Genomic DNA, 25,797 nt, shown 5'->3' with positions numbered 1-25,797 from the left:
CCTCGGCCGGCCGCCCCGCTGCCTTCCCTTCCAGCTGGACTCCCTTGGCCTCTGGGCCTGCAGGCGCCCTTACCCTCCCCCATACCTTTGTACTGGCTTCACTGTGTTCTCATACGGAACTTAGTAATACGTGTTCTAATATGAAATATTAGTGCCATTTTTATTTCTTATGCTAAATTAGCTGTCACTCTTTAGTGCCAACCAAGTCATATTTTACCCTGACCCCGGTCCCCTTTAATGAGAGGCAGTTTTCCTTGAGAAATCCTATAAAACCAAGCCAGTTGTATTTTTCTCCAGATGATTATGGTTGGCATGACTATTTTCACCTTGATTGTAAATGTCATTACAAATGTATAGTAAATGTTCACTCTTATTTTGAAGGGAAAACAGTATGTCAGCAAAATGAAACAAAACCCACAGATTTCATAGATTTAAATACCTCTAAATTCCTGACCTCCGGTGTTTCATGGGGGCAGTATAAACACTAAGCACCTCTATGCAACCATTTCCTTATGGACTTTCTCTATTTTACATTGGTACACATGTATTCTTTACTGTTAACTTTCCGACCAATATGCTCCTTCTGAAAAGGTCGTGAGCACCGACTGTTTACAAATTTAAAAAAAGCTTTTACTTTTAGACATTTGATATTTTAATAGTGTTCCATTTTCCTTCTAAATTAGCTGAATTATTCAGGGATATCTCATGTAATAGAGGTTTACAAACTCTTAAAATAAGCTGATCTCTGGTCTACAGGTGCACTTGGACCACTGGTGGGAGGGTCCACCCTGGGTATGTGGGGGAAGATGGAGAGCTGGGCTCTGTCTCATGTGTGTTTGGGTGTGATGTAAAACTAAAAAATACACAATAGTGATGAAACTTAAGATTTATTCATAAGTGCCCACTCCTTCCACCCCCAAACACATATGCTGGAGCCCCTCTCCTTGTGTTTTACCTGAATTTTCCTTTCTGTTGACTCTTCCTGTCAAGGTCTTCCATTTTTATCAGCTTACAAATACGTTGGGAACTGGCTGGAGGAACGTGGGGTAAGGAGGAAGACAAATAGTGTATCTGTCCATGCAAAGGATTTTGCAGACTCGTTTGGTGACTTTCATGGACTTCAGCAAGGAGAGTAGAGCTGTGAGCAAAGATGAGTGGTTTTAGAATGAGATACATCATTTAGGTCAGGGGTTTGTCTTCCCACATAATTGAGATAGCAATACTTGGTGACCACAGACCCCCAAATAGGGTTTCATTTGATCAGTTTCCATTTTGATTTTCAGTGCTGCCAAGTCTAATAGACAGACTAGGAGATGCTAAAGACTCTGTGAGGGAGCAGGACCAAACTCTGCTGCTAAAGATCATGGATCAAGCTGCTAATCCCCAGGTAGGGGCAAGAGATGTGTTTTGAGGTCAGCTGGCCAGTGCGCGTGCATGCACGTGCGAGGGTGTGTGTGTGTACTTGCACAAATGGTGTGACTCCATAGACTTAAGCTGATGTATTACAGATAAAAATTTTCACAGCATTCAATCTGTTTCCCCATGCAAAATATTTAAATAAATAAGTCACAAAACTATGAGATGAGTAAATTAGTGGATTTAACATGGGGGTATTGAATAAATTAGTGAATCTAATATACTTAGTTTTAATCCATTAGACTCTTCAGCTCATTTATGTAACCGACTCTCCAGTTCTCTGAAAAGAGAGAGCTGTGGTGTCTGGGGAGTCAGGAGGCCTGGCTGGAGCCCTGGCCCCTGTCTTCTAGTGAATTGGGGCTGCTGGGATGGACCAAAACACCCCTGCCTTCCCAGCTTCTACTGTCCTTTATTGGGGGGTGATCAGAAAAAGCAGAGGCCAGTGTGAGTGTGTGATCTTTGGCAACTCACTAGCTCCTTTGGCCTTGCTTTCCTCACCCATAAAATGAGGACAGTTATACCTCTCTTTCAGGGTTCTTGGGAGAATTAAATGCAATTATGTAAATGAATGTGTTTTAAAAATTGTAATTTGATATACTTGATAACATGATAGATGTCATCATTTTCCAGTATGCTCTCGAGAGGATTAAATGTGTTGGTAGAGGATAGGACTAATTTGGCGCTCGTTAAGAGGCTTGCCTTCTATTGCTCCCTTATAAAGTGACAGCTGCAGCAGTCTTCTTTCCTCACCTGTTCTTTGTCATCTGCAGTACGTATGGGACAGAATGCTTGGAGGCTTCAAACACAAGAATTTCCGTACTCGAGAAGGCATCTGTCTCTGCCTTATAGCAACACTCAATGCGTAAGTCTGGGATGAGCCTGACATTTTTACGTGGCTGAATTTTTTAAAACTTTTTATTTTGAAATAATTATAGATTTACAGGAAGTTGCAAAGAAGTGTAGTGTGAGATCTCACGCCCCCTTTACCCACCCTTGCCCAGTGTTAGCACCTTGAATAACTATAGTACAGCATCAGTACCAGGAAGTTGAGATTGATACAATCCCTAGAACTTGCGCAAATTTCTCAGGTAAAACCACATGTGCATTTGTGTGTATATGCAACTGCACAGTCACTGCAGGGCTCCTTCATGCTGCTGTGTGTAGCTGCACCCTGACCCCTGGCAACCATGAATGTATTTGAATTTCCAGGAATCTGTTCTCCCTCCCTATGATTTTGTCATTTCAAGAATGTTATGTAAATGGAATTATACAATATGTAACCTTTTGAGTTTATCTTTTGTTCACTCAGCATAATGCCCTTGACTTTGCACCTGACATTTGATAGTTCATTTTATTGCTAAATAGAATTCCTTGGTATAGATGTGTCACAGTTGGTTAAACTAGTCACCTGTTGAAGAACATTTGGGTAATTTCCAGTTTTTGGCTTTTATGAATAAAGCTGCTATGAACATTCATGTACAAGTTTCTACATGAACATAAGTTTCCATGTCTCTTGGATCAGTGCCCAAGAGTACACTTGCTGGGTGATTTGGTAAGTTCATTTTTAGTTTAAAAGGTACTGCCAATTTTTTTCCCCAGAGTTGTCCATACTGTTTTACATTCCTACCAGCAATGTCCGAATAATCTGGTTTCTTCATACCCTTGCTAGCCATTGGATGTTGTCACTTTTTTATTTTAGCCATTTTTATATGTGTATAGTAATACCTCATTGTGGTTTTAATTTGTATTTATCTAATGGCTGTTGATGGTGAACATTTTTTTCATGTGCTTATTTGTAGGAGAGGCTTTTTAAAAATTATAAATTTCAAGCCTTTTTTTCTGATTATGAAAAAAAACTGTATATATCATAAAAATGTACGTAAGGAAAAAATAAAGATTACTATGATTCTGTTACCTTCAGGTAATCACTGTTAAATTTGGTGCATTTTATCCTAACCTGTAAAGTTATGTTATTTTTAAAAACAAAATTGAGATTATAATGTTTATATTACTTGTAAATTTTTTCCATCTTAATATGTTAGCCTTTTCAGTGCCATTAAATTTGGCCATATGTAGCTGAAGCTTAAGAAAAAAAAAAAACTTCTAGCCTTTGATCACAGTAGCTCCAGTTTTAGGAATGTATGCTAAGGTAGTAGGCAGATTAACCAAGAGATTTTTATTCACAAAGGCTATTTGTCATGACAGGGATGGTGATGGTGAAAATTGTAACTCAAATGTGCCCCAGTAGGGCAGTACTTGGCTCAGATGTGCCCCAGTAGGGTAGATGCTCTGATTTGATTGCAGTCTTTTCATCCAGCGGTGTTGCCTGAATGTCTAGCTCTGCCACAGCACACGGGAGAATTAAACAAGGTCCCTCAAGTGACTCGTAGTTGGCTTAAAGTGACAGACAGTAATGCAGAGGCAGCACCTGTGAGGCAAGCGGGACCTGGGGGGCTGGAGCTCTGGCCCAGCCTTAAAGGGTTAGGGCCAGATTGGCCAGAGCCCTGGGGGACAGGACGGAGACTTATCTGGGAGAAGCCACCCTAGGTTTTGAACTCTGTGCAAAGGGGCCATCGGACACATTTACTTTGGAGCCAGTGTGGATGGGATGGAGAGAGACTTGATATGAGGTGGTGATGGGGATTGGGGAGACACGGGAAGGGCAGGTGTGGGCAGACAGGCGTCTTTCTTTCTTTCCTCAGTTCTCACTAACAAGAAAGCACTCCTTTTGTTTTCAGCTCTGGAGCACAGACTTTAACACTAAGCAAGATTGTGCCACATATATGCAACTTACTTGGAGATCCAAACAGCCAGGTGAGTGAGAAGGAAAACCCTCGGGAGAAGTCATTGCTTACAGACTGTTGAGATGCATTCTGGTGTTCCGTAGTGGGTGGGACTGGAGTCCTAATCTTCACAGAACAATGATGATTATTTAAGAGATCCAGTACCCATTAGCATTTATAAAATATTTATACATTCAAATGTATAAAATAAGTTTACATTTAAGTATAAAATTGGTAAATGTGGTGGCCAATCTGTCCTCTTCTATACACAGGGCTGAGAAATCACTAGCCTAGAAATTGATGTTATCCAGACCAGCCTCCAAGATAAGATGTCTGGCCACCACCTCTGCAGCCAAAAGGGGTGGTGCCGGGGGTGGAGGTGCAGAATCTGCTGAGGTTGGGGAGAATGATTGAAAGAGGGTCTGAGGGGAATTTTCTGAGGTGATGGGAATGTTCTACATTTTGCTTTGGGGGGTGGCTCCACTGTGTATATCATTGTGGAAACTCCTCAACTGAACCCTTAAGAACTGCAGACTTTACCTAAATTAACAAAAAGTACCACTTCCTCAGTGTGAGGGTAGGAGAGGAGCTGGCTGTCTCACCTGTGAGTTACCAGGCAATTCACAAAGTTGTACAAGTCTGGGCTGGAGAAATAGCATTGAACTCTCCTCCCAGTTCAATGCTATTTCTCAACCAGAGTCATTTTTATTATGTCATCTCATACAAACTGATAAGAATGATACTTCATTAGAAGAAGGGACAGAAAATGGAACAGTAATTTACAAGAGAAATATATATGGTCAGTGGCCTCTCTTGTGAAATCTTGGTTGATAACTGCTAAGTTACTCTCCCAGGAGGTTGTATCAGGCTGGCCTTCTACCCAACCTCCCCTGGCCTCTGGCTCCTCTGAGTCGGCACCCCTCCCCTCTTGCTCTCCAGGCCCTTTCCTTATCTTGCTCTTAGTTCCAGCAGCAGGTGTCTCTCCCTTCTCTTTGGCTGTTGTGCTGCTCCTTCCACCCCAGCCTCTCCCCTCCTCACTGCCTGTTGTCTGCTGTCTCCCTGCTTTCTTCTTCCACTCATGCCCTTTTTCAGCCTTTGTTGAAAATATATAGCATTAGGCCGGGCACGTGGTGGCTCATGCCAGTAATCCCAGCACTTTAGGAGGCCAAGGTGGATGCATCACTTGAGGCCAGGAGTTTGAGACCAGCCAGACCAACATGGTGAAACCCCATCTCTACCAAAAATACAAAAATTGGCCAGGCATGGTGGCGTTCACCTGTGATCGCAGCTACTTGGGAGCCTGAGGCACAAGAATCGCATGAACCTGGGAGGCAGAGGTTACAGTGAGCTAAGATCGTGCCACTGCATTCCAGCCTGGGCAACCCAGCACGACTTTTTCTTTAAAAGAAAAAAAAAAAAAAGGAAAATATATGGCATGGGAAATAAATGTTTAGACATTTTTATTTACTTAATCATACTTTATATTCAACGTTAATTTAAAAATAAATTGTACTATTTTTTAAAAAGATTCTAAGTTACCAAATAGATTATCGTTTTGTATCCTTCCTCCCTTTTGGTTTTGTTTCTGTTTTTGTTTTCCGTGGGAAAAATCCTTTATAGAGGCCGCACTCTGGGGGTTTCGCTGCCGCCACATGGAGTGCTCTAGCGGAGCAGAAAAGCCAACTTGCTGAGGTGATTCTCTCCTCATTCGGTTGCTGACTTTGGCCAGACAGGGGATGTGAATGTTCACACTGCCGGTGGAGATCTTAATATCTGGGGTGGGCAGTGGAGGGCTGGCCCCTCTAAATGCACTTCTGTGGTGGGGCGATATAAAAACACAGCCCAGACCTACGCTGTCCAGATCTACAACAAGGGACGTTGTCTAGCGTCTGCTTTGGGGAGGGGAGCACTGCATGGCTGTGCACCACACTGCAGTCCGTCCCACAGGGTCCCCTCACTCACCCCCATTTCCCCTTCTTCCTCTTTTTCTTCCACATATATTTAGCGAGAGCTCATGCTGTGGGCCTGTCTTGTCTGTGTGGATCCTTGGGCTTTTTGGGGAAGGGGATGGAGATTACTAGCTTGATTTTGCTTCCGAGCCTCAAATTTTGCTTCTGCAACTGAGGCGGACCACATCCTCCAGAGGAAAGTGAAGGAAATGCGTCGTTGTCCTAGGGCTCTTCACTGATGAATAACCTCAGTATTTCCCCGCCCAAAAGATCATGGATTCGGTGTAGATTTTAAGAGACATTGGGAGTGGAATGTTAAGCATATTTAAAATTTTGAATGGGTACATTCTCATCCTTGAAGCTATTCAGGTAAGCCTTGGAGAATGCCCTGCTCTTCACAGGTTTTCCTTTTCTCTGAAGTTTTCTGCTAGAGGAGGTCTCACTTAAAAGTTCCCTAAAGCTTTGGTAGAAAGGAGACAGGAAGGGCCTAGTCTGTTTTTGTGTTGGGCTACTCTCTGATACTATTTTTCTCCTTTAGATCTAGGGTTAACTCGTAAGGTCTCTAGGGATTTTAACAAGATTTTCTTTATTTTAGAAGTACACAGATTAAATTTCAAATGATCAGCACAATCCCACATTCTCAAAATGTAGATTCAGTTGTTTAAGAGTTTAAGATAATGTCGAGTCTTTAACAGTTTGACATACTGTTTTAAAGTTGCCAAAAGGCAGAGTATGTTTAATATTAATACTTGAGCTACCTAACGCAATGTAAGACACCTACGTTAAAGGCATAGATCCCTGCTTTGCATGTAATAGCTGACCTTGGGGTCACTTGCATCTTGAGCCTCCGTTTCCCCTTTATAGTGGAGTCAGAGGGGTGAGGGAAGTGCCTCAACCCTCAATCCTTATGAGAGTCCTTGCAAGTGAATATTCTTAGGTGCTGGTGTGGCCTGTTGGTCCAAGTAGAAGCCTCTCAGAAGGCCAAGTTACTCAGTAGTCTCCTCATCATCTGAGATGGTCATTTTCATTTGCAGAAATCATGCACCTACCATGTGCCAGTGGGTTTCTGAGAAACTCAGGTGTATAGTGCTTTAAATATATGAAAAACCTTAATTGTAGGATAGCCTTAGTGTCTTGAGATGTATTTGTGATATTGACATAGCCATACTTACACCAAACATTGGCAGCCCTGGAGTAGACTATACACATACTGCCATATACCAGACACTAGTTTCACTACCAAAAATCAGGTGCTCCTGGACTGATTATGGGGAATAATAATAATAATACAACCGAAAAACAAAAGTAGTACATTTAAATGGATTACATCTTACTGCTGTATAAATCATAAATAGATTGTATAATTTTAAAAATAATTTATGAAGAATCAGAGAGATAGTTTTTTAAAATAAGATAGAAAATGTGAGACTTGTCTAAAATGTTTCATTAAGCCAAAAATTCAAGTTAGCACTTCCTGCCTAGTGTCTTTAATGGCAGTTATACTTTTTGTGCCAGGAAGCCCTAGGCTTTGGTCAGGAGTTTGGAGCCTATAGTGGTTTTGTGGGCTGAGTTCTAGGCCTGTGTGTCTGCTTTTGAGAAAGTTCTTATTATTTGTTTTGTTTTTTTCATTTCCCCCACCTCATCCATAAGATGAGGTTGATACTCTACGGGCAGCTTTCAGTATTCTGTAGTAGGCAGGATTTACAGCTAGAGTATTCCAAATTGAGCACTCTGAAAATAATCCATATATTCACATGTGCCTTAGGAATGTTTTGTCCGCACATATATTTGCACTCGCATGCACACACACACACACATACACAGACATACAATCAATCCATGTCTCCCTTCTGCCAGGAAGTTCTGCCACCTTCCTCCCCGATACTAACCAAGTTAATTATTCCTGCTTCTGGGGTTCTTGTGTAGCTTGCATGTGCTTTTGCTGTTGCCTTTATTTTAATTTTTTCATTAATCTTTCCTACTAGTCTCTGAACCTCTAGAGTTAAGATTATAACTTGTTCCTCTTTGCAGTTCCCGATGCCCCATAACTATTTGAATGACTTTCCCTTATTTGCCAAGTCTCAGACCAGAGAGGACACTGTTGTATCAGTGTTGTCTCTGCACTTAGACACCTGACCTAGTAGTCAGCCTCCAGCTCTTCATTTCCCTACAGCCAGTGTGCGGAGAATCCTCTCTCAGCTCTTCAGGCAGCGGCTAACAAAGACTGGATTTGGTGTTTAAAATTAACTCGGCAAGTGTTCATTTCCTTGGTGGTCTGAATGCAGTGACTCAGAGCAGGGAGGCCTTTCAGAGTGGGCCACAGGTGAACAGTGTGTGTGGGCTAGGATGCTTTTGGTTACAAGTAACTGAAAGCCCAACTCAGAATCATTAGAGCAGTGGGGAAATGTGTCATTCTGCATGACGTAGGAAGTTTCCGGGATCTGCCAGTGGCTCGGAGCCGGAGTCTTGGGCACCTCAGCCTGTGTGCATTGCCCCCTAGAGCTCTCCGCACTGGCACGGCACAGGTACAGCTGCCGCACACACGCACGGTTGGCCTGGCAGAGAGGAGGCTGCTGCTTTGTGAGCTCCTCTTCTGTTTTCAACTTTCATATCGAAAGGTTCAAACATACACATAAGCAGTGAGAGTGCCATAAAGCGTCCCCATGTGCCATCAGCTCATTCGACAAGGCCAGTTCAGTTTTGTCTTTTTCCCCTCCTCCACCCCATTATTTTGAAGCAAAAGTTAGATTATGTTGAAGCAAATCTTAGACCACATTTATTTAACTCTTAAATATTTTAAAAGATAGACTTTTTTTCTTCAAAAATGTAACCTTAATACCATTGTCACCTCCTATGTCCCGAGAATCAGCAGTTCTCTCCTATCGTCAGATACCCAGCCAGTGTTCACTTTTCCCTGAATGTCTTTTTCCAAGAGCAGAGAAATGTTTTCTAGAAGCTTTCCCACAGATTCCCCTCATGTTTCATTGTTGGAGAGTTGCATTCCGTGCCCCTGTGTGACCCAGCTGCTGGGAAGGGACAGAATTGTGTGATGGCCGTACACTAAGGATGTACCTCCTGAGCTGAGGGAAGCTTTTCTTCCTGGAGGTGGGGATTTCAGTACGAAGTCTGTGCTTGTTGATGAGGACAGGACAGTGGCTGTAACAGGCAGCCAGTGGTCCGAGGCATCCTAACAATAAGAATTCCCTTGACTAGATAAGAAAAGCCTGAGTTCTGCCTGAAGACTTTTGATTTCATCTTCACAGCACCTCACCTGCCCTTTTGCAGGCAGGCAGGCTGGCAGAGGGTTGTTGAGTTTGGTTCAAAGCCTAAAACATCTTGAAACATATGACCATTGCTAATTCCATGCTGTCTCCAGCTGGACAGAGCTCAGGAGGAGGGAGGAGCACCTCTGCTGCTGGCTTGACAGAGCTCCCATGCGGCCCTGCCACAGTTGCAGCCTGGGAGCCAGGGGTGGGCTCTTGGGCACAGCTGTGCTGGGGTGCTGGGGTACCCACGCTCCAAGGCACTGGCTGTGGGGCTGTGCTGGGTTCTAGGAGGACAGGGTGGATTTAGGGTCTCATCAGTTTATAGACTGCTTCCCTGTCCCCCACCCTAGGGCAGAAGCCTTCCTTTGAGTTTTTTGCTTTGCAGGAAGCCTTTATTTTGGCATCCACATTAAGGTGCAGTGCGCTGGTGAGAAGGATGTTGGCTTGCCCCCAGAGAGGTGCTCCAGCCTGCCATTCCTGATCTGTGGGCACTGGGCAGGTGACTAACCTTGCCAGCCTCTACACCCTCCAGTGTGCAGTGACTATGAGGAAGGACGGAACAACATGGTCAGACGTTGGAGACCTTAGATTCTGTAAAGCATGCATATAAGACCTGGCAGAGCATGCTGCATGTATGGGGCTCTTGTCTTTTTGCAGTCTTCATGGCCTGACACATTGTGGTGCCTTTCTGTGGTGAGCCTGAGGGGTCAGCAGGGAGAGGCAGTGCGAGACCAGTGAGAGCCTGTGTAGAAGCGAATAGCTGCATTGTCCTTCAGTCTCAGCTGAATGGCTTTTGTTTAAACCTCTTCTCTATTAGAGTGTCCTACTTTGCAGTACCAAAGAATATCTGTTCATCTGCAGTTCTTCAGTGAAGAATAGTTTAGACCCCTAAATGCTATCTGACCCTGTAACTTTCTAGGTCTAAGGAACGATTATTTTAGAGGATAAAGATGTTGGTTTAAAAGATAGATATAACACTAGCCATTGTGTTGATTGCTTTATAGATACAAACTATAGGTCACAAGCTGCTGGCATAAAGCTGGTTTCAGCCTGTAGATTCGTGGGTGTGTGTATGCTTGTGCCTGCAGAATGTTTTAATTTTACATTTTGAGTTCAAATGAGTTTATATTTGGGAGACTTATATTTTTAACTTTTCTTGAAAGGGTAGAAGGTCTGGTAAAGTTGTGCTACCATTCCTCTGTGGCTGGGTGGTGCTGGCCCATCTGCCTGAGCCACCTTATCCCTCTTCTGTCCCTGCCTCCAGGGTTCCCTGCCAGTGCCATTTGTCACCCTGCACTCAGCCTGCTGCAATCACTCACTTCTCATGTCACTGCCTGGCCTGTGTAGGCGTTTCAGTTCATTTTCACCTAGTAGGCACTCAAATATTTGTTGAATGAAACGGTTATTTCTTTCAGTCCTCAGAGCAACCCTCAGTTTACAGAGGAGGAAATTGAGACCAAAGGAGTTCTAGTGTTTTGTCTAAGGTTACACAGCTCCCTAAATGGCCAAGTAGGTCCTTAAGTCTACTTATTAATATTTGACTCTAAAGCTAGTAATTTTTCCAGTAAATCTCTTAAACGTTTATGGCCCAGACTTTCTAAGTAGCTGCCTGGGTATTGATTGTTCTTTAAAGAGATGACCCATTGAGATTTGCTCTGAGCAGATGTTATCCCTAGAAACTAAGCAATAGTGATACACTTTAATAGTATTCAAGGTATAGTAGCATTGACTACGTCTGTAATATATGCATTTTTCTTTTTTTCTTTTTCTTGAGACAGTGTCTTGCTCTGTCACCCAGGCTGGAGTGAAGTGGTGTAATCTCGGCTCACTGCAACCTCTGCCTCCTGGGTTCAAGCGATTCTTGTGCCTCAGTGTCCCAAGTAGCTGGGACTCGCCGCCATGCCCAGCTAAAGTTTTTTTTTTTTGTATTTTTAGTAGAGATGGGGTTTCACCATGTTGGCCAGGCTGGTCTCGAACTCCTGACCTCCAGTGATCTGCCTGCCTCGGCCACCCAAAGTGCTGGGATTACAGGCATGAGCCACCGCGCCCGACCGCATTTTCAATGTAAAAATGTTCCCTAACATTAGAAATTATTTTTTTCCCTCAAAATAAACTGATAATCTGTGTTTGTCAGCTCTGGCTGCCATAACAAAATGCTGTAGACCGAGTGAGTTAAACAACAGAAATTAATTTTTTCACAGTTTTAGAGGCCGGGTTCTGGTCGGGGCTTTCTTCCTGGCTTGTAGATGGCTGCCATCTCACTATGTGCTTATATGACCTCTTCTGTGTGTGTACCCAGCTCTCTGGCTTCTCTTATGAGGACACTAATCCTCTAATTTTAGGGTCCCGCCATCATGACCTCATTTAACCTTAATTGCCTCCTTTTTTTTTTTTTTGAGACGGGGGTCTCGCTCTGTCACCCAGACTGGAATGCAGTGGTGTGATCTCAGCTCACTGCAACCTCTGCCTCCCGGGTTTAAGTGATTCTCCTACCTCAGCCTCCCAAGTAGCTGGGATTACAGGTGTGTGCCACCACGCCCAGCTGATTTTTGTATTTTTTAGTAGAGACGGGGTTTCACCATGTTTGCCAGGCTGGTCTCGAACTCCTGACCTTGAACTCGCCTGAACTTGAACTTGCCTGAACTCGAACTCCTGAACTTAAACTCGCCTGCCTGGGCCTTCCAAAGTGCTTGGATTATAGGCACGAGCCACCATACCCAGTTACCTCCTTTTTCTAAAAAAAAAAAAAAAAAAAAAAAGCTTGAGTCTTGCTTTGTCTCTGAGGCTAGAGTGTGGTGGTGGGATTATAGCTCACTGCAGCCTCCAACTCCTGAGCTTGAGTGATCCTCCTACCTCAGGCCCCCCCAAGTAGGTAGGACTGTACCTGAGTACCAACTGGCCCAGCTAATTAAGAAACATTTTTTTTGTAGAGATGGGCGCTCACTTTGTTGCCCAGGCTGGTCCCAAACCCCTGGGCTCAAGCTGTCCTCCTACCTTGGCCTCCCAAAGTGCTGGGATTACAGGTGTGAGCCACCATGCTCGGCCCTTAATTGCATCCTTATAGGCCCTATCTTGAAATATGTTGGAGAGTTAGGGCTTCATCATTTGAATTTTGGGGGCACACAGTTCAGTCCATAGCATGAGGTTTTGGGTGACAGTATAGCCTAAGATTTGCCTTTTTCCACTGGAAGAGATAAAAATTATGAGTAAAGTTACCTGTCATGTAACACTGTTAAATCAGAGGACTCCCTTCAGTATTTCAAATTGTAAATTTTTGTTTGTATTCCTGCTTCTTTTCTCTTCATTCTCCACTACCTTGATGTTGTACTCCCATCTTTGCTTACTGAATTAAGCACAGTCTCCCCAACACCACCTGGCCTTGGTTCCATTTTATGTTTTAAAAATGTTTTTCTTCCTACCTTTTTATTTGCAGATTTTTTTAACATACAGAGAAAGTGAGTATATTTACCAGTTAACATTTGTTACATTTCTTCTGTATCTCTGTGTACACACATACATACATATACAGACACATACTTTTTTCTTGAGCCATTTGAAAGTAACATGCAGATATAATGATTTTTTTTTTCTTTCTGAGACAGAGTCTTGCTCTGTTGCCCAGGCTGGAGTGCAGTGGCACGATCTCAGCTTACTGCAAACTCCGCCTCCCAGGTTCAAGTGATTCTCCTGCCTCAGCCTCCTGAGTAGCTGGGATTACAGGTACATGCACCACCACGCCCAGCTAATTTTTTTGTATTTATAGTAGAGACAAGGTTTCACCATGTTGGCCAGGCTGGTCTTGAACTCCAGACCTCGTGATCTGCCCGCTTCGGCCTCCCAAAGTGCTGGGATTATAGGCGTGAGCCACCGCGCCCGGCTTATGATATTTTTAACCCTAGACATATCAGTGTGTATGTATCATTTAATAACAAAGATATTTTCTTATATTAACGCATGTCATTTTTCTCACCCTGGAAATTTAACATGGATACAGTGATGTGTAATATACAGTCCGTATGCAAATTTCCCCAGGTTAGAAAAAAAGTCTACCCTGTCTCTCACACCTTATTTCATATTTCATGCTGCTTTCTTAGTTTGATCTGGTCTGGCCAGACTGGCGTACTCCCTCTTCCTGAAGCATGTGCCGTGCATGTCTGCTTTCGTGCCTTTGCACAGGCTGTGTCTTATTTGGAATTCGCTCATTCCATCTGGACCTGGTGAAATCCTGCTGTTCCAAGCACTTCGCGGTGGTTTCTTCCTCATATGGCATCCCTTGACATCCCCTAATGTGATTGCTCCCTTCTTTAAACTGCAACCTCTTTATGCTCTTGAATAATGTTTATTCCATCATGCCCTGTAATGTAGACTTTTAGGACTTTTTAAAAATCTCCTTCTTAGGACTAGGGGCTTCTTGAGTATGGGACTTCATATGGCCTGTACTACCCATTTTTGTTGCTCATTAAGTATTTGTTTAATTGACTTAAATCCAGAGTGTTTTACATGGTATTTTATTTTTAGTATCATTTATTTATTTTTAGTGTTGTTTCTTAATTTGGAAAGATGGTCTGAAAATTCCAGTTTTCCAAAATTACCTTAAAGAATGGAAAGAACTAAGGATATGGACTTTGCCGTGTATATAGGGATGGGGGTCCCACAGTTTTACTACCATTTGACATTGTATCAGCAAAGTGAAAACTGTCAAAACATGGCTTTCTCTAGACAAATGTATATAAGGATTGTATTCACAGTTGCACTGGTAAAATGGTGATAAATTGGGGTGGTATATGGCCTGTTGTGTCCCAGCAGGACTTGCTGGGGGATGACACAGAGCAGCTGTAAGATCTCTTCTTTTATATCTAGGTTCGAGATGCAGCAATAAACAGCTTAGTGGAAATTTACAGACATGTAGGAGAACGTGTGAGGGCAGATCTCAGTAAAAAAGGATTGCCACAGTCCCGGTGAGTGCAGATTTTTTCCTTTCTTCTGCTCTACCCACCACCCCCCTCCCCCCACCCCCATTCTTTTCCAGTTAATATCTTGATTTGCAATACTTCTTCTGTTGTGGTTATTTTATTCAAAGAATATAAGGTTAGAGGGTAGTTGGAGATTTTATCCAGATCATACATCAGGGGTCCGCTCCCATTCCAATTCCTCAGAAATGAGAGTTTCTCACTCAGACAACTGGCCAGGTCCCATGCCACATACTGATTTTAAAAGCAATTGGTATTGAAAAATTCAGCATTCTTACAGTTTTATGGTTCTATATCTATGATTCTGTATCTATATCTGTACAGACAGCACTTAGTATAGTAGGTGCTTAGAATATGTTTGAATGAATGAAGCCATTCCAGAATGTGTTTGGATAAAAATTCATAAGTTATAATTTTGGAAATCATGTTTTAAATGTAACTTTCTGTTTTCATGTCATTCACAATGTGTATAAGCCCATGCAAGGGGATCAGCGTCTCATCAGACCCAAGACAATTGGAGTCCACAAATGTGACTTTGTTATAGTCCAGATTTTAAAAATAATGTAGTGATCAGATATGTATAATTTTAACTGTGATGGAGAAACTTAACACCAAATTAATTCCAAACTTTTACCCTGGGTCATTCCTTTAAGGGGGAAAGTAATGTTAAAATTCCAGACAGAACTGGAGTGGACTCACAGGGCAGCTTATCTGAGCCTGTCATTTTGTCCATGGAAACCCCAGAGGCCTAGAAACATGAAGTGACTTTTGAGAGATTACACAGCTACTAAGAGAGAGAACCGAGTTCAAAACCCTGTTCTTCTGACTTGCCTTTTAATTTTCTCCGTCCTGTTTCACAAAAGAGTTTATGGCATACTGGGCATCTGGAAATGGGATGGAATATTGAAACATACAGGAGTCAACTGTCTTGATGTCTCTAAGGCAAACATGACGGCAGTGGGCCCCAGACCCTCAAGTGGTGGCTCCACGGGCAGACAAGTGGACTGTGCTTCCTTGTGGTTGAGAGTCATGCCTGATCTGGAATTGCTCTCACCATCTGTGCACAGGATGATTGGATGGGAATAAAACTACTTTTCATGTTCTTTACAAAAGATAATCTGTGATAATAGTTTTTTTTTTTTTTTTTTTTTTTAAGTTCCTGTGTTTTGTGAACCTCAGCCTTCTGGTCTTTGAATATATGGTGAGAACACAGGAGGAAAAAGAACTCAATAGCAATACTAAACAATCTCTTAGAGAAAGTTGGAGGGCACAGATGAGCACGGAAGGCATGATATCAAGGGAAGGGACTGTTTAATGACGAAGTCACCGTGATTGTTGGGAAAACAGGTCTCGAGAGTGAAACCCTGCCCTGCTGCAGGGATGGCCTCATGCCATGCTGTGTAACTTGATGTGACCCCAGACCATGAATCCACCATTTTACACAGTTTCCATCTTAACAGGAGGCTTCCTCTGTATTTTTGGAGGGTAACCACAGCAAACTAGCAAATCAGGGGGAAATGACATGGTGAAACCGAGATCTAGAAAGGTGAGTGCAGGAAAGAGTTAATGCAGCTGGCCTGAGACTGCTTTCCTTAGAAAGGCCTGCTTACAGGCCTGGCCCCATGCTGGTGTCTAGAAATGTGGATTTGGGGAGGGCCCCCACCATTCCCAACAAGTGGAATAAGAGTGGCTCACCGTGTCAAACTGCACAGCACAATTTGGTTTATGCTGAATACCTGCTTTCCTTCTGGGAGTCTGGCATTTTGTTAAGTGCCAGGCAGAGGGTGTTTACATGACCAGCCCCCAAGAAAAACCCTGGGCACTGAGTCTCTAAGGAGCATTCCTGATAGAAAGCATCTCACTTGTGTTGTTACAACTCACTGCTGAGGGATTAAATGTGTCCTGTGTGACTCTACCAGGAGAGTCTCTAGGATGCTTGCCTGGTATCCTCTGGGTTTCACCCCATGCATCTTTCTCCTTTGCTGATTGTGCTTTGTATCCTTTTGCTATAAAAAATCACAGCTGTGACTAAGATTGTGCTGAGTCCTGTGAGTCTTCCTAGTGAACCAGTAAGCCTGGGGGTGGTCCTGGAGATCCCCAACACAGTGGGACCTCAGAGGCCTGGATGCCAGAGCTGGAGTTAAAGCCACCTTTTCCAGCTTCTCAGTCACATGTTTCTCAGGTTCTTCACATGACCCCCTCCTTCTTCTCTTTAAAAAAAATAAAAATAAAAAAAGGTGCTACAAAAGAACTTGGACCTCTGAATAGAAATGAGGGTTTCTGCTAGCTCACATTACCTAAAATCCTCCTACAAATTCTCCAAAACGGAGAGGGTGTTCTTAGGGAAATGGACCCGCACCCTTCACATCCATATTGTGACACTTTGGCATACACGAGTGCTTGGAGAACTATGCTGTTCTTTAAAAACCTTACTCTAGTGAGAGAAGCTGAAACTTCAAGTTTCCTTGCATTTACTACAAGACAGTTACCTAAGATCTAGAACTCTGAGGGGCAGAGGCTCCAGTTACCACCTTTGTTTTTGTGCCCAAATGGAATGAGGCTTTTATGGTATCAGAGAACTTCAGTATCTGCTATATGTGGCTCCACGTGGGTGACTGGATTACTTGAATAGTCGAGACTTCTCTTACATCATTATAGATTTTTTAGTAATTTTGTGAGCATAGATTTTTCAACTTAGCAAGTTTCCATAGGACTATTACAATATTGTAAAATTTGCTTAATGCTTTCCAAAACTTGGATTTAGTTCTAAATTAAAAATGTCTTCATAAGGGTTTGTTCACCAAGAGAGTATATTGAGAAGAATACGATTAATTATATCTCTAAGAAATACGTGGTGAGGAAAATGCCTTAGTGAGATCACCTAAATGACTTAAATAGCAAGAGTAGTAATCCCATTCAAGCAACAATTTTCTTTGTCCATTTCGCAGTTGAGAAAAGAGACCTGTACAACCAGCTTCACTTTGGAGGAGCTGGAATTAGGGATTAGGGTCATTTGTTGTTATTTCAGTCTTCTCTTCTCGTGGCCAAAATCATATCGAGCCAGATAATAAAGTGGAGGTAGTTAACAAAATCTTCATGTTAGAGGGTCTCCCTGCTTACATGGGGTCTCAGAGTAGTTGAGGCCCTAAAGGTATAGAATATTTGACCATTTAACATGGTTTTTACATGTATTATTATAGTTCATGTATATATGTTCAGAAAATAAATAACTTCTAGCCATCATAAGATATCATGTAGTTGTGTGATACCCTGTGAGGCATGCTTGACAACTTAATAAAATGTTAAATCTTTGTTACTTTCATAGACTTTTAGCATATCTTGACATTCACTCTCATCCCATTGAGTCTTCTAGAAAATATTTTTAGTCAGTATCACATATTTTAGTTTGCAGAGTGTTGGGAAAAAGGTCACTGATATTAAATTTCTTCTGGGATCATCATTTGGGAACCAAGCTTCTAAAAAGCAGTGGCTTTAAACCTGAAGATAATTTAACTTATAGACAGGGCTGAGACATAGGTCACTTGATTCATTATAACTATTTGGTAACTTACATTGGGAACCTACTTTTTTAAAAAACACATTTCATAATATTTACTCGTTTGCTATCTATTTTAAAATTTATAAACGTTCGTCAGGTTTTATTACTTAATGATTGTTTCGGAAAGGGAAAATTGGTACTTTAAAATTTTTAACTTGCTTGCTAAAGCTTTAGTGTTAAAGAGAACCCAAGGTGAAAGCAGATGATAAATTGCTCTGAGACATCACTTATTTTTAATTTTATTTTTTGTCATAGTTATTTGTACACACAGAGATTCAACTAGATTTATAAGATACATTTTTGAACAGACAGTTCCTCACTCTTTCTGCCTTTTTCTGCTCCTCAGAGGCAAACGCTGTCAACTGTTTCTATTGATCCTTTTGTTATTTACTGTTCTCCTAATAATTGGCAGGTATTGCTATTTAAAAATTTTTTGTCACTATAAGAATTATACTTTTCACTATGCAGGCTGAATTTCAGCTCTCTCTCTCTCTCTCTCTTTTTTTTTTTTGAGATGGAGTTTCGCTCTTGTTGCCCAGACTGGAGTGCAGTGGTGTGATTTCGGCTCACTGCAACCTCCACCTCCTGGGTTCAAGTGATTCTCCTGCCTCAGCCTCCCGAGTAGCTGGGATTGCTGGCATGCACCACCGTGCCTGGCTAATTTTGTATTTTTAGTAGAGACGGGGTTTCTCCATGTTGGTTAGGCTGATCTCGAACCCCCGACCTCAGGTGATCCACCCGCCTCGGCCTCCCAAAGTGCTGGGATTACAGTCATGAGCCACTGCCCCTGACTGCTCTCTTTTCTCTTAACCTCTCTCATATATACTTCCAGTCTCCTCATCTATCAAATAAAGTCATATTTTGATTTTGGTAAGGACAACATATAGTTCATATTATGATTATGAATGCTATTTACAGTTCACTATTAATATTTGGTAAACTATGATTACCTTTTTCTTACAACTTTTTGTTTTTCCTGGAGTTAATAACTGTTTTAGTTTCATTTGTATAGTTGTCTATATACTTACTGCATACTCATACTTTCTACTTGCTAACCTCTCTGCCAGTTGTGTAAGTCCGTGAAGCCTGTTTCAACCTGAACTGGCTGCCTTCACTGCCTCTTGCAAACCCACCATCCTGACACCTCTTTGTCATCCTGGGTCTTTGCTTCACCTTTCTCGGCAGGTGCATCTGCTGTTTCTTGGAGACCAGGCCTTTTCTTTCTTGGTTCATTCATTCATTCATTCGTCCATTTATTTAATTTTTAAAATTATTTTTATTTATTATTATTATTTTTTGAGGCAGGATCTCTCTCTGTTGCCCAGGCTGGAGTGCAATGACATGATCATTGCTCACTGCAGCCTTGACTTCCTGGGCTCAAGTAATCGTTCCATCTCGGCCTCCCAAGTAGCTGGGACTACAGGCGCATGCTACCATGTGCGGGTAATTTCTGTATTTTTTGTACAGATGGGGTTTTGCCATGTTGCCCAGGCTGGTCTCAGGCTGATTTTTTTTGAATCACTAATTAAATCTCTCTACTTGTTAGGGGTCACTAATTCAATTTCTCTACTTGTTAGGGGTCTATTCAGATTTTCTGTTTCTTTTCGAATCAGTTTTGGTAGCTTGGGTCTCTGTAGGAATTTAGTCATTTTATCTTGGTTATCTAATTGTTGGCATATAATTGTTCATAGAATTCCCCTGTAATCCTTTTTATTTGTACATGCTTAGCAGTAATGCCTTCCCTTTCAAGGTTCTTATTTCATTAATTTGAGCCTTTGCTCTTCTGGTCAGTCTAGTTAAGGTTTGTCAGTTTTTGCCTTTTCAAAGAACTAACTTCTGGTTTCATTGATTTTTCTATTTTCCCTGTTGTATATATTTTGCTTATTTCACTCTAATCTTTACTTTTGATTGGTTTGATGTACTTGTCTTTTTCTAGTTTTTTAAGATGGAAGGTTATTGATTTGAGATCTTCTGTTTTAATGTAGACATCTACACCTATGAATTTCTAAGTACTGCTTTAGCTGTATTCCATAAGCTTTGATATGTTAATGTTTTCATTTATCTCAAAGTATTTTCTAATTCCTTTTTGTTTTCATTTTTGAGTTATTTGTTACTTAGGAGTGTTTGATTTCTACATTTGTTTGTTTCTTATTTCTTTTTGTTATTAATTTCTGATTTTATCAAATTGTGGTTAGAGAACATAATTTGTATGGTTTCAGTCATTTGAAATCTTTTTTTTAAATTAAAAACATTTTTTTGAGGCAGAGTCTCACTCTTTTGTCCAGGCTGGAGTGCAGTAGTACAGTCTTGGCTCACTGCAACCTCTGCCTCCTGGGTTCAAGCAATTCTTGTGCCTCAGTCTCCCAAGTAGCTGAGATTACAGATGTATACCACCACACCTGGCTAATTTTTGTAATTTTAGTAGAGACGAGGTTTTGCCACATTGGCCAGGATGATCTCGAACTTCTGCCCTCGTGTGTTCCACCTGCCTCAGCGTCCCCAAGTGCTGAGATTACAGGTGTGGTCCACCGTGCCCGGCTTGAAATTTATTGAGGCTTATTTTTGTGGCCTGGCATGTGGACTCCTGGATAATATTCCATGTACACTTGAAAAGAATCTGTAAGGCAGGCCCAGTGGCTCATGCCTGTAATCCCATCCCTTTGGGAGGCCGAGACGGAAGGATTGCTTGAGCCCAGGAGTGCAAGACCAGCCTGGGCAACATGAGACCCCGTTTCTACAAAAAAATTAAAAAATTAGTTGGGTGTGGTAGCGTGTGCCTGTGGTCCTAGCTACATGAGGCGCTGAGGCAGGAGAATCTCTCCAGCTTGGGAGGTTGAGGTTGCAGTGAGCTGAGATCGTGCCACTGCACTTCAGCTTGGGTGACAGAGAGAGACCCTGTCTCAAAAAAGAAGAATCTGTATTCTAATATTGTTTGTTTGAATGTCTTATAGATGTTTGTTCCAGTTGGATTATACTGTCATTGAAGTCTTATTTTCTGGTCGATCCTCTTTCTGGTTTTTAAAATCCATTAAGGAATGTACATATTGAAGTTTCCAGTTAATACTGTTGAATTACCTATTTCTCTCTTCAGTTGTCACTTTTTGCTTCCTGTATTTTGGGCTCTGTTCTTAGGTGCATATATGTTTATAATTGTTATGATTCCCTGAGCACTGACTCTTTTACTATTGTAAAATGTCTTTCTTTGTGCACAGAGAGAAGTTTTGTCTTAAGGTCTGTGTTACTTGTTATCACTATAACCATTCTAGCTCTCTTTTGTGTACTGTTTGCATGAAATATCTTTTTCCATCCTTTACTTTTCAACCACTTTGTGACTTTGAATCTTAAGTGTCTCTTAGACTGGGTGTGGGGCATGTACCCCCAGTTCCAGCTACTGGGGAAGCTGAGGCAGGAGGATGACTTAAGCTCTAGTTCAGCCTTGGCAACCTAGTGAAACCCCATCTTTTATAAAAAAAATAAATACAGTGAGTCTCTTGTAGACACTATAAAGTTGAGTCTTATTTGTTTATGCAGTCTGACTTTTTTTAACTTTCCGTTGGAGTGTTTAATCTATTTATATTTAATGTAGTACTGGTAAGGTAGAATTTATGTCGGCAGGTATGCTATTTATGTTCTATATGTCATGACTTGTTTCTTTGTTCCTCTGTTACTGTGTTATTTTGTGTTAAATAGGTATTTTCTAGTGTACTACTATAACTTGCTGTTTATTTTAGTTTTTGGGGGGGAATTATTCGCAGTTGCTCTGGGGCTTGCAATTAACATCTTAACTTTAAACAGTCTAGTTTAAATTGATACTATTTAATTTCAGTATTAAAAACTTCTACTTAGCTCTGTTTTCTTCTTTTTTTTCGCTATTGTCATGCAAATTACATCTTTATACATTATAAGCCCACCAGTGCATATAGTTCTATAATTATTGCTTTATGCAGTTTCTTTTTAAGTTATGTAGGACAAGAAAAGAGCTAAGAACAAAAAATACTTTTATACTATATTTTATATTTACCTATGTAGTTATTTTTACTTTTTTTTTATTTCTTCATGTGGATTTGAGCTGTTGTACAGTGTCCTTTCATTTCAACCCAAAGGACTGTTGTTTTTCATTTATCTGGTAATATCTTAAGTTCTCCTTTTGTTTTTGGTGAATAGTTTTGTTACATATAGAATTCTTGGTTGATTGTCTTTTTTAATTTCAGAACTTTGAATATATTATCTATTCCTACCCTGCTCCACTCTGGCTTTCATGGTTTCTCATGAGAAATCAGATATTGACCTTTTTGAGGATCCCTTGTGCACAATGAGTGGGTTCTCCATTGTTGCTTTGAAGATTTTCTCTTTGTCTTCTCTTGTGACAGTTTGGTTATTGTGTCTAGATTTGGATCTCTTTAAGTTTATCCTGTTTGGAGTAGCTTGTTAAATATATAGATTGTTTTATATCAAATTTGTGAAGTTTTTAGCCATTATTCTTCATATATCTTTTTTTGATAATTTTTCAACGTGGTGGATGCCTGAAGCAACGATAACAACTAGGGCAAAGTATCTGACCCAAAAAGTCCTTTGAAAAGTACCGTATCTCCTTTTCTTTTTTCTGTTTTCCTGGGACTTCTGTTATGTGACTATGTTGGTACATTGGTTTTGTAAGATGATCTCTTAGACTCTGTTCATTGTTTTTGTTTGTTTCTGTTACTTAGATAGGATATGGTATCTTTTGACTGATCTTCAAATTTGTTGATTCCTTCTTGTCTCAGCTCAAATCTGTTGTTGAACTCCTCCTGGTGAATTTTTAATTTCAGTTATTGTATTTTTCATCTCCAGAATTTTTGTATGGTTCTTTTAAATATATTCTTTCTGTTTGTTGTTTTTCTCTATTTGGTGAGACATTGTTCTTACACTTTAATTCTTCAGAAATAGTTTTCTTTAGATCTTTCAACATATTTATATTAGTTGACTTGAAGTCTTCTTTGAGTTAAGGAAATGTATAGGTTTCCTTAAAAATAGTTTTTGTTGACTGATTTTTATTTCCTTTGTATGGGCCATATTTTCTTGTTTCTTTGTCTCATCATTTGTTGTTGAAACTGGACACTTTAAATAATATATTGTGGCAACTCAGGAAATCATATTCTTTCCCCTCCCCAGATTTTTTGTTGTTGCTGTTTATTGTTTTTGTTGCTTATTTTGCTCTAGTGACTTTCCTGAAAGAATTCCTTAAAGTCTTCGTTCTTTGTTATATGTTGCCACTGAATTCTCTGGTTGGTTAGCTTAGCGGTTAGCTAATGACTGAACAGAGATTTCCTTAAACATGTTGAACCACTAAGTCTCCCAGCCTCTACTGACTGGCTCTGTGTTTTGGGGGCATGCTTTCAGTGCTCTGAAAGGTGTTTTGCACCTCTGTCTTCCTTTTTACTTTCTGCTTGTTCAGAGTGTCAAAGTCAGCCAGTGGGGACATTAGAGGCTTCAGGGGTCTTTCCTGGGCCTGTGCATGTGCACAGCCTTGCACATATACGTGACCTCCCAGGTTCCCAGGAGTATGTCAGTGTTTTCAAAGTTTGCTGTGGACATCTCAATTTCTACCCCCCCTTCCCCCCCCCTTTTTTTTTTCCTGTTTTTGGTCAGCTTCTTTGCCCTAGTTGTTATTTCTGTCTTGGGTATCCGCCATGTTGAACAGTTGTCACTGGTTAGTTTTGATCATCGCCTCAGGGAAAAGGCCTCTAACATTGAACAAGCTCTGAGTCAGGTCAGATAAAGACAAGCCCTGCAATTGGGCTTGCAGGGATGTGCCAGATAGGTGGAATGATAGTCCTTTGGGAATGGGGACTTTTAGGGAGCTCCAGACTTGGGAGCTTCAGCTCTTTCTAGTGGCTGCCAGGCTGCTGGTTTTCACACTTGCCATGATGGTAAGTTGATTTGGATGGTTTTTGCCAATGTTTTCTTTGCTTCTTTGAAGCAGATTTTCAAGGGTCCTTATTCTGCCATTTTAAAGTGCTACTCTCCTGTTTTATGGTCACAATATTTTCTCATCTCTTTGGAAGCACTAATGACATTTTAAAAAAAACTTTTTCTTTCTCTTTAAAATCTCTTCTGTCCTCCAAGTTTGGATTTTTAAGTATGTGTTTATGTTGATTTCTCTTTTTCATGCTAGAAGCTCTGAGTATATGGATGCAGCTTATTGACTGAGATTACTGTGATTAAGTATTTGCTTCCAGGAAATTATTCAAAATTTATATATAAAATTTTCTAGGAAGGAACTAATTTGAACTAAATCTTATAGTAAAATAAATTCTAATTGGATTGAAGAGTTTAATATGGAAATTTAAATTCAGAAAAAATAGAGGAAGATGGTGGTTGTCAAACCAGTAAAGAAATTTATTTTAAATGGAAATCCAGAGATTTAAAATAAAACAATTTAGTGGCTTCAGAGGGTAATCATTAGTTATGTATTCAATGTCTTTGAATATATAAAACTCATCCTTTTAGATTTGTGTGAATCAGTAGGTCCCAAGAGAGACATTTTATATTTTTGTGCTCAGAGCTAGCAAACAAAAACCAGTCCTTTCATTCCTAAGGATGCTTTGTTGGTGTTAGACTGTCTCTTTAGGTGGTAACCCTGATAGGAGCTGTTGTAGCAGCATTAATGAGCAGAGAATGAGGGAGCTAGTGAGACAGGAGAGTAAAAGCGGAGGGAATTCTGAATTAAGGTGGACATACTAGTAATAGTTATGTTTATAGTGTTCTCATACCTAGTTGTTCAGGCTTGCCAGGTCGTGGGTGATGTGACCACAGTGAGAATGCCTCACCACTGAGAAAGAATCTGCAGACTCGTACACAATTACCATTTAGAATGGTGAATACTCTCCCAAGAATGAAAGAAATACTTGCCTTCTTCCAGTAATTTCAGGAACAGCCAGACTAGAGGTATACCTTGGCTCCAACTTGCAGACTTGCAGACATGCTCACATCAGAGGGTGTGGTTGTGACACAATCAAGTAGTGCCTTAGTGAGGGCATGCCCTGGCAACCGGTGTCATGATATTATTTATGAGTTTGTCAAGCCATTGGAGATCTTTGTTACTTTTAAAAAGGGAAGATAATGGAAACATCATAAGAAACACAATCATGTAAGGCATCTTTCCAGTTCTTTAGTAACTGCTGGATTTGAAAGTGAGTTATAGTTTTATTCATATCTGGTCCTGAGGTGGCAATTGGAGTTTTATTCAGTGCCAGCTTTAACGAATGGGTAGTGGCTGCCTGGAATAGTTTTGAGAAGGATTCTGAGGGAACATCTGGGCTTGGTGGAAAGATGGCTTGAAAAGATTGTTGGTGTCTCCTATGGAATGGGGGGAGGCAGTGCATCAGCCTGGTTCATCCCCCTCATTTGCTGATGTGTAATTTTGTCCTCTCTGTTACTTAGAGCATAAGCTCCAGAGGGTAAGAACTCACTAGCTCCGTGTTGGGCACATAATGGGCACTCAAGTATTTTTGAGTGAATGAACAAATGAATGAACTAACACCAGAGCTTGTGTGAATACCTACAGTTTTCCAGAGTGAGGAGTTAGGTTCCAGCTGTCTAATGTAGTGATGTAACTCTCCTGAGTGAGTGTCTGCATGGCATACATAGTGTTTGGTACAAATACCAAAAGAATATAGCTCACATCTCTACCCCTGAGGAGCTTCCATTCACTTGAGAAGGAAAGGCAAACATATTTGAAATGATGAGAGCTGGCAGGATAGGATGGTGTGTTAAAAAGCACTTAAAATGTCCCTAAAATTGAATGCACAGATACATTGCTTTGGAATCTCAACACTTACTCCAATATACCTGTGAGAAAGCCTCTTTTTTCTT

The 25,797-nt window shown here is 41.1% G+C and overlaps 1 protein-coding gene and 1 long non-coding RNA gene across 51 annotated transcripts in view; one reads left to right on the top strand and one right to left on the bottom strand.

Annotated features, from left to right (window-relative positions):
* Positions 1-25,797, top strand: part of CLASP1 (cytoplasmic linker associated protein 1) — a 308,996-nt gene that overhangs the window by 117,942 nt on the left and 165,257 nt on the right. For 47 of the 49 annotated variants that reach the window (XM_054678949.2, XM_054678935.2, XM_054678948.2 and 44 more), the window contains 4 exons: positions 1,284-1,387; positions 2,187-2,278; positions 4,155-4,230; positions 14,275-14,372. In XM_054678949.2, coding sequence (XP_054534924.1) covers positions 1,284-1,387; positions 2,187-2,278; positions 4,155-4,230; positions 14,275-14,372 — 370 coding nt within the window. The remainder of the gene's footprint in view (positions 1-1,283; positions 1,388-2,186; positions 2,279-4,154; positions 4,231-14,274; positions 14,373-25,797) is intronic. The other 2 variants (XM_063790383.1, XM_063790384.1) reach the window with 2 other exon arrangements.
* On the bottom strand, positions 639-24,932 carry LOC134807967 (uncharacterized). 2 transcript variants are annotated; one of them, XR_010149707.1, is made up of 3 exons: positions 24,835-24,928; positions 4,211-4,320; positions 639-1,138 (listed from the first exon to the last, which is right to left on the bottom strand). It is a non-coding gene; the product is annotated as an uncharacterized LOC134807967 (long non-coding RNA). The 2 variants fall into 2 exon arrangements; XR_010149708.1 differs by having other exon boundaries at positions 799-1,138; positions 4,211-4,325; positions 24,835-24,932.

This window comes from Pan troglodytes, chromosome 13 (assembly GCF_028858775.2).
Source record: "Pan troglodytes isolate AG18354 chromosome 13, NHGRI_mPanTro3-v2.0_pri, whole genome shotgun sequence".
Lineage (NCBI taxonomy): Eukaryota > Metazoa > Chordata > Mammalia > Primates > Hominidae > Pan > Pan troglodytes.
This window is presented reverse-complemented; position numbering and strand designations above follow the sequence as displayed.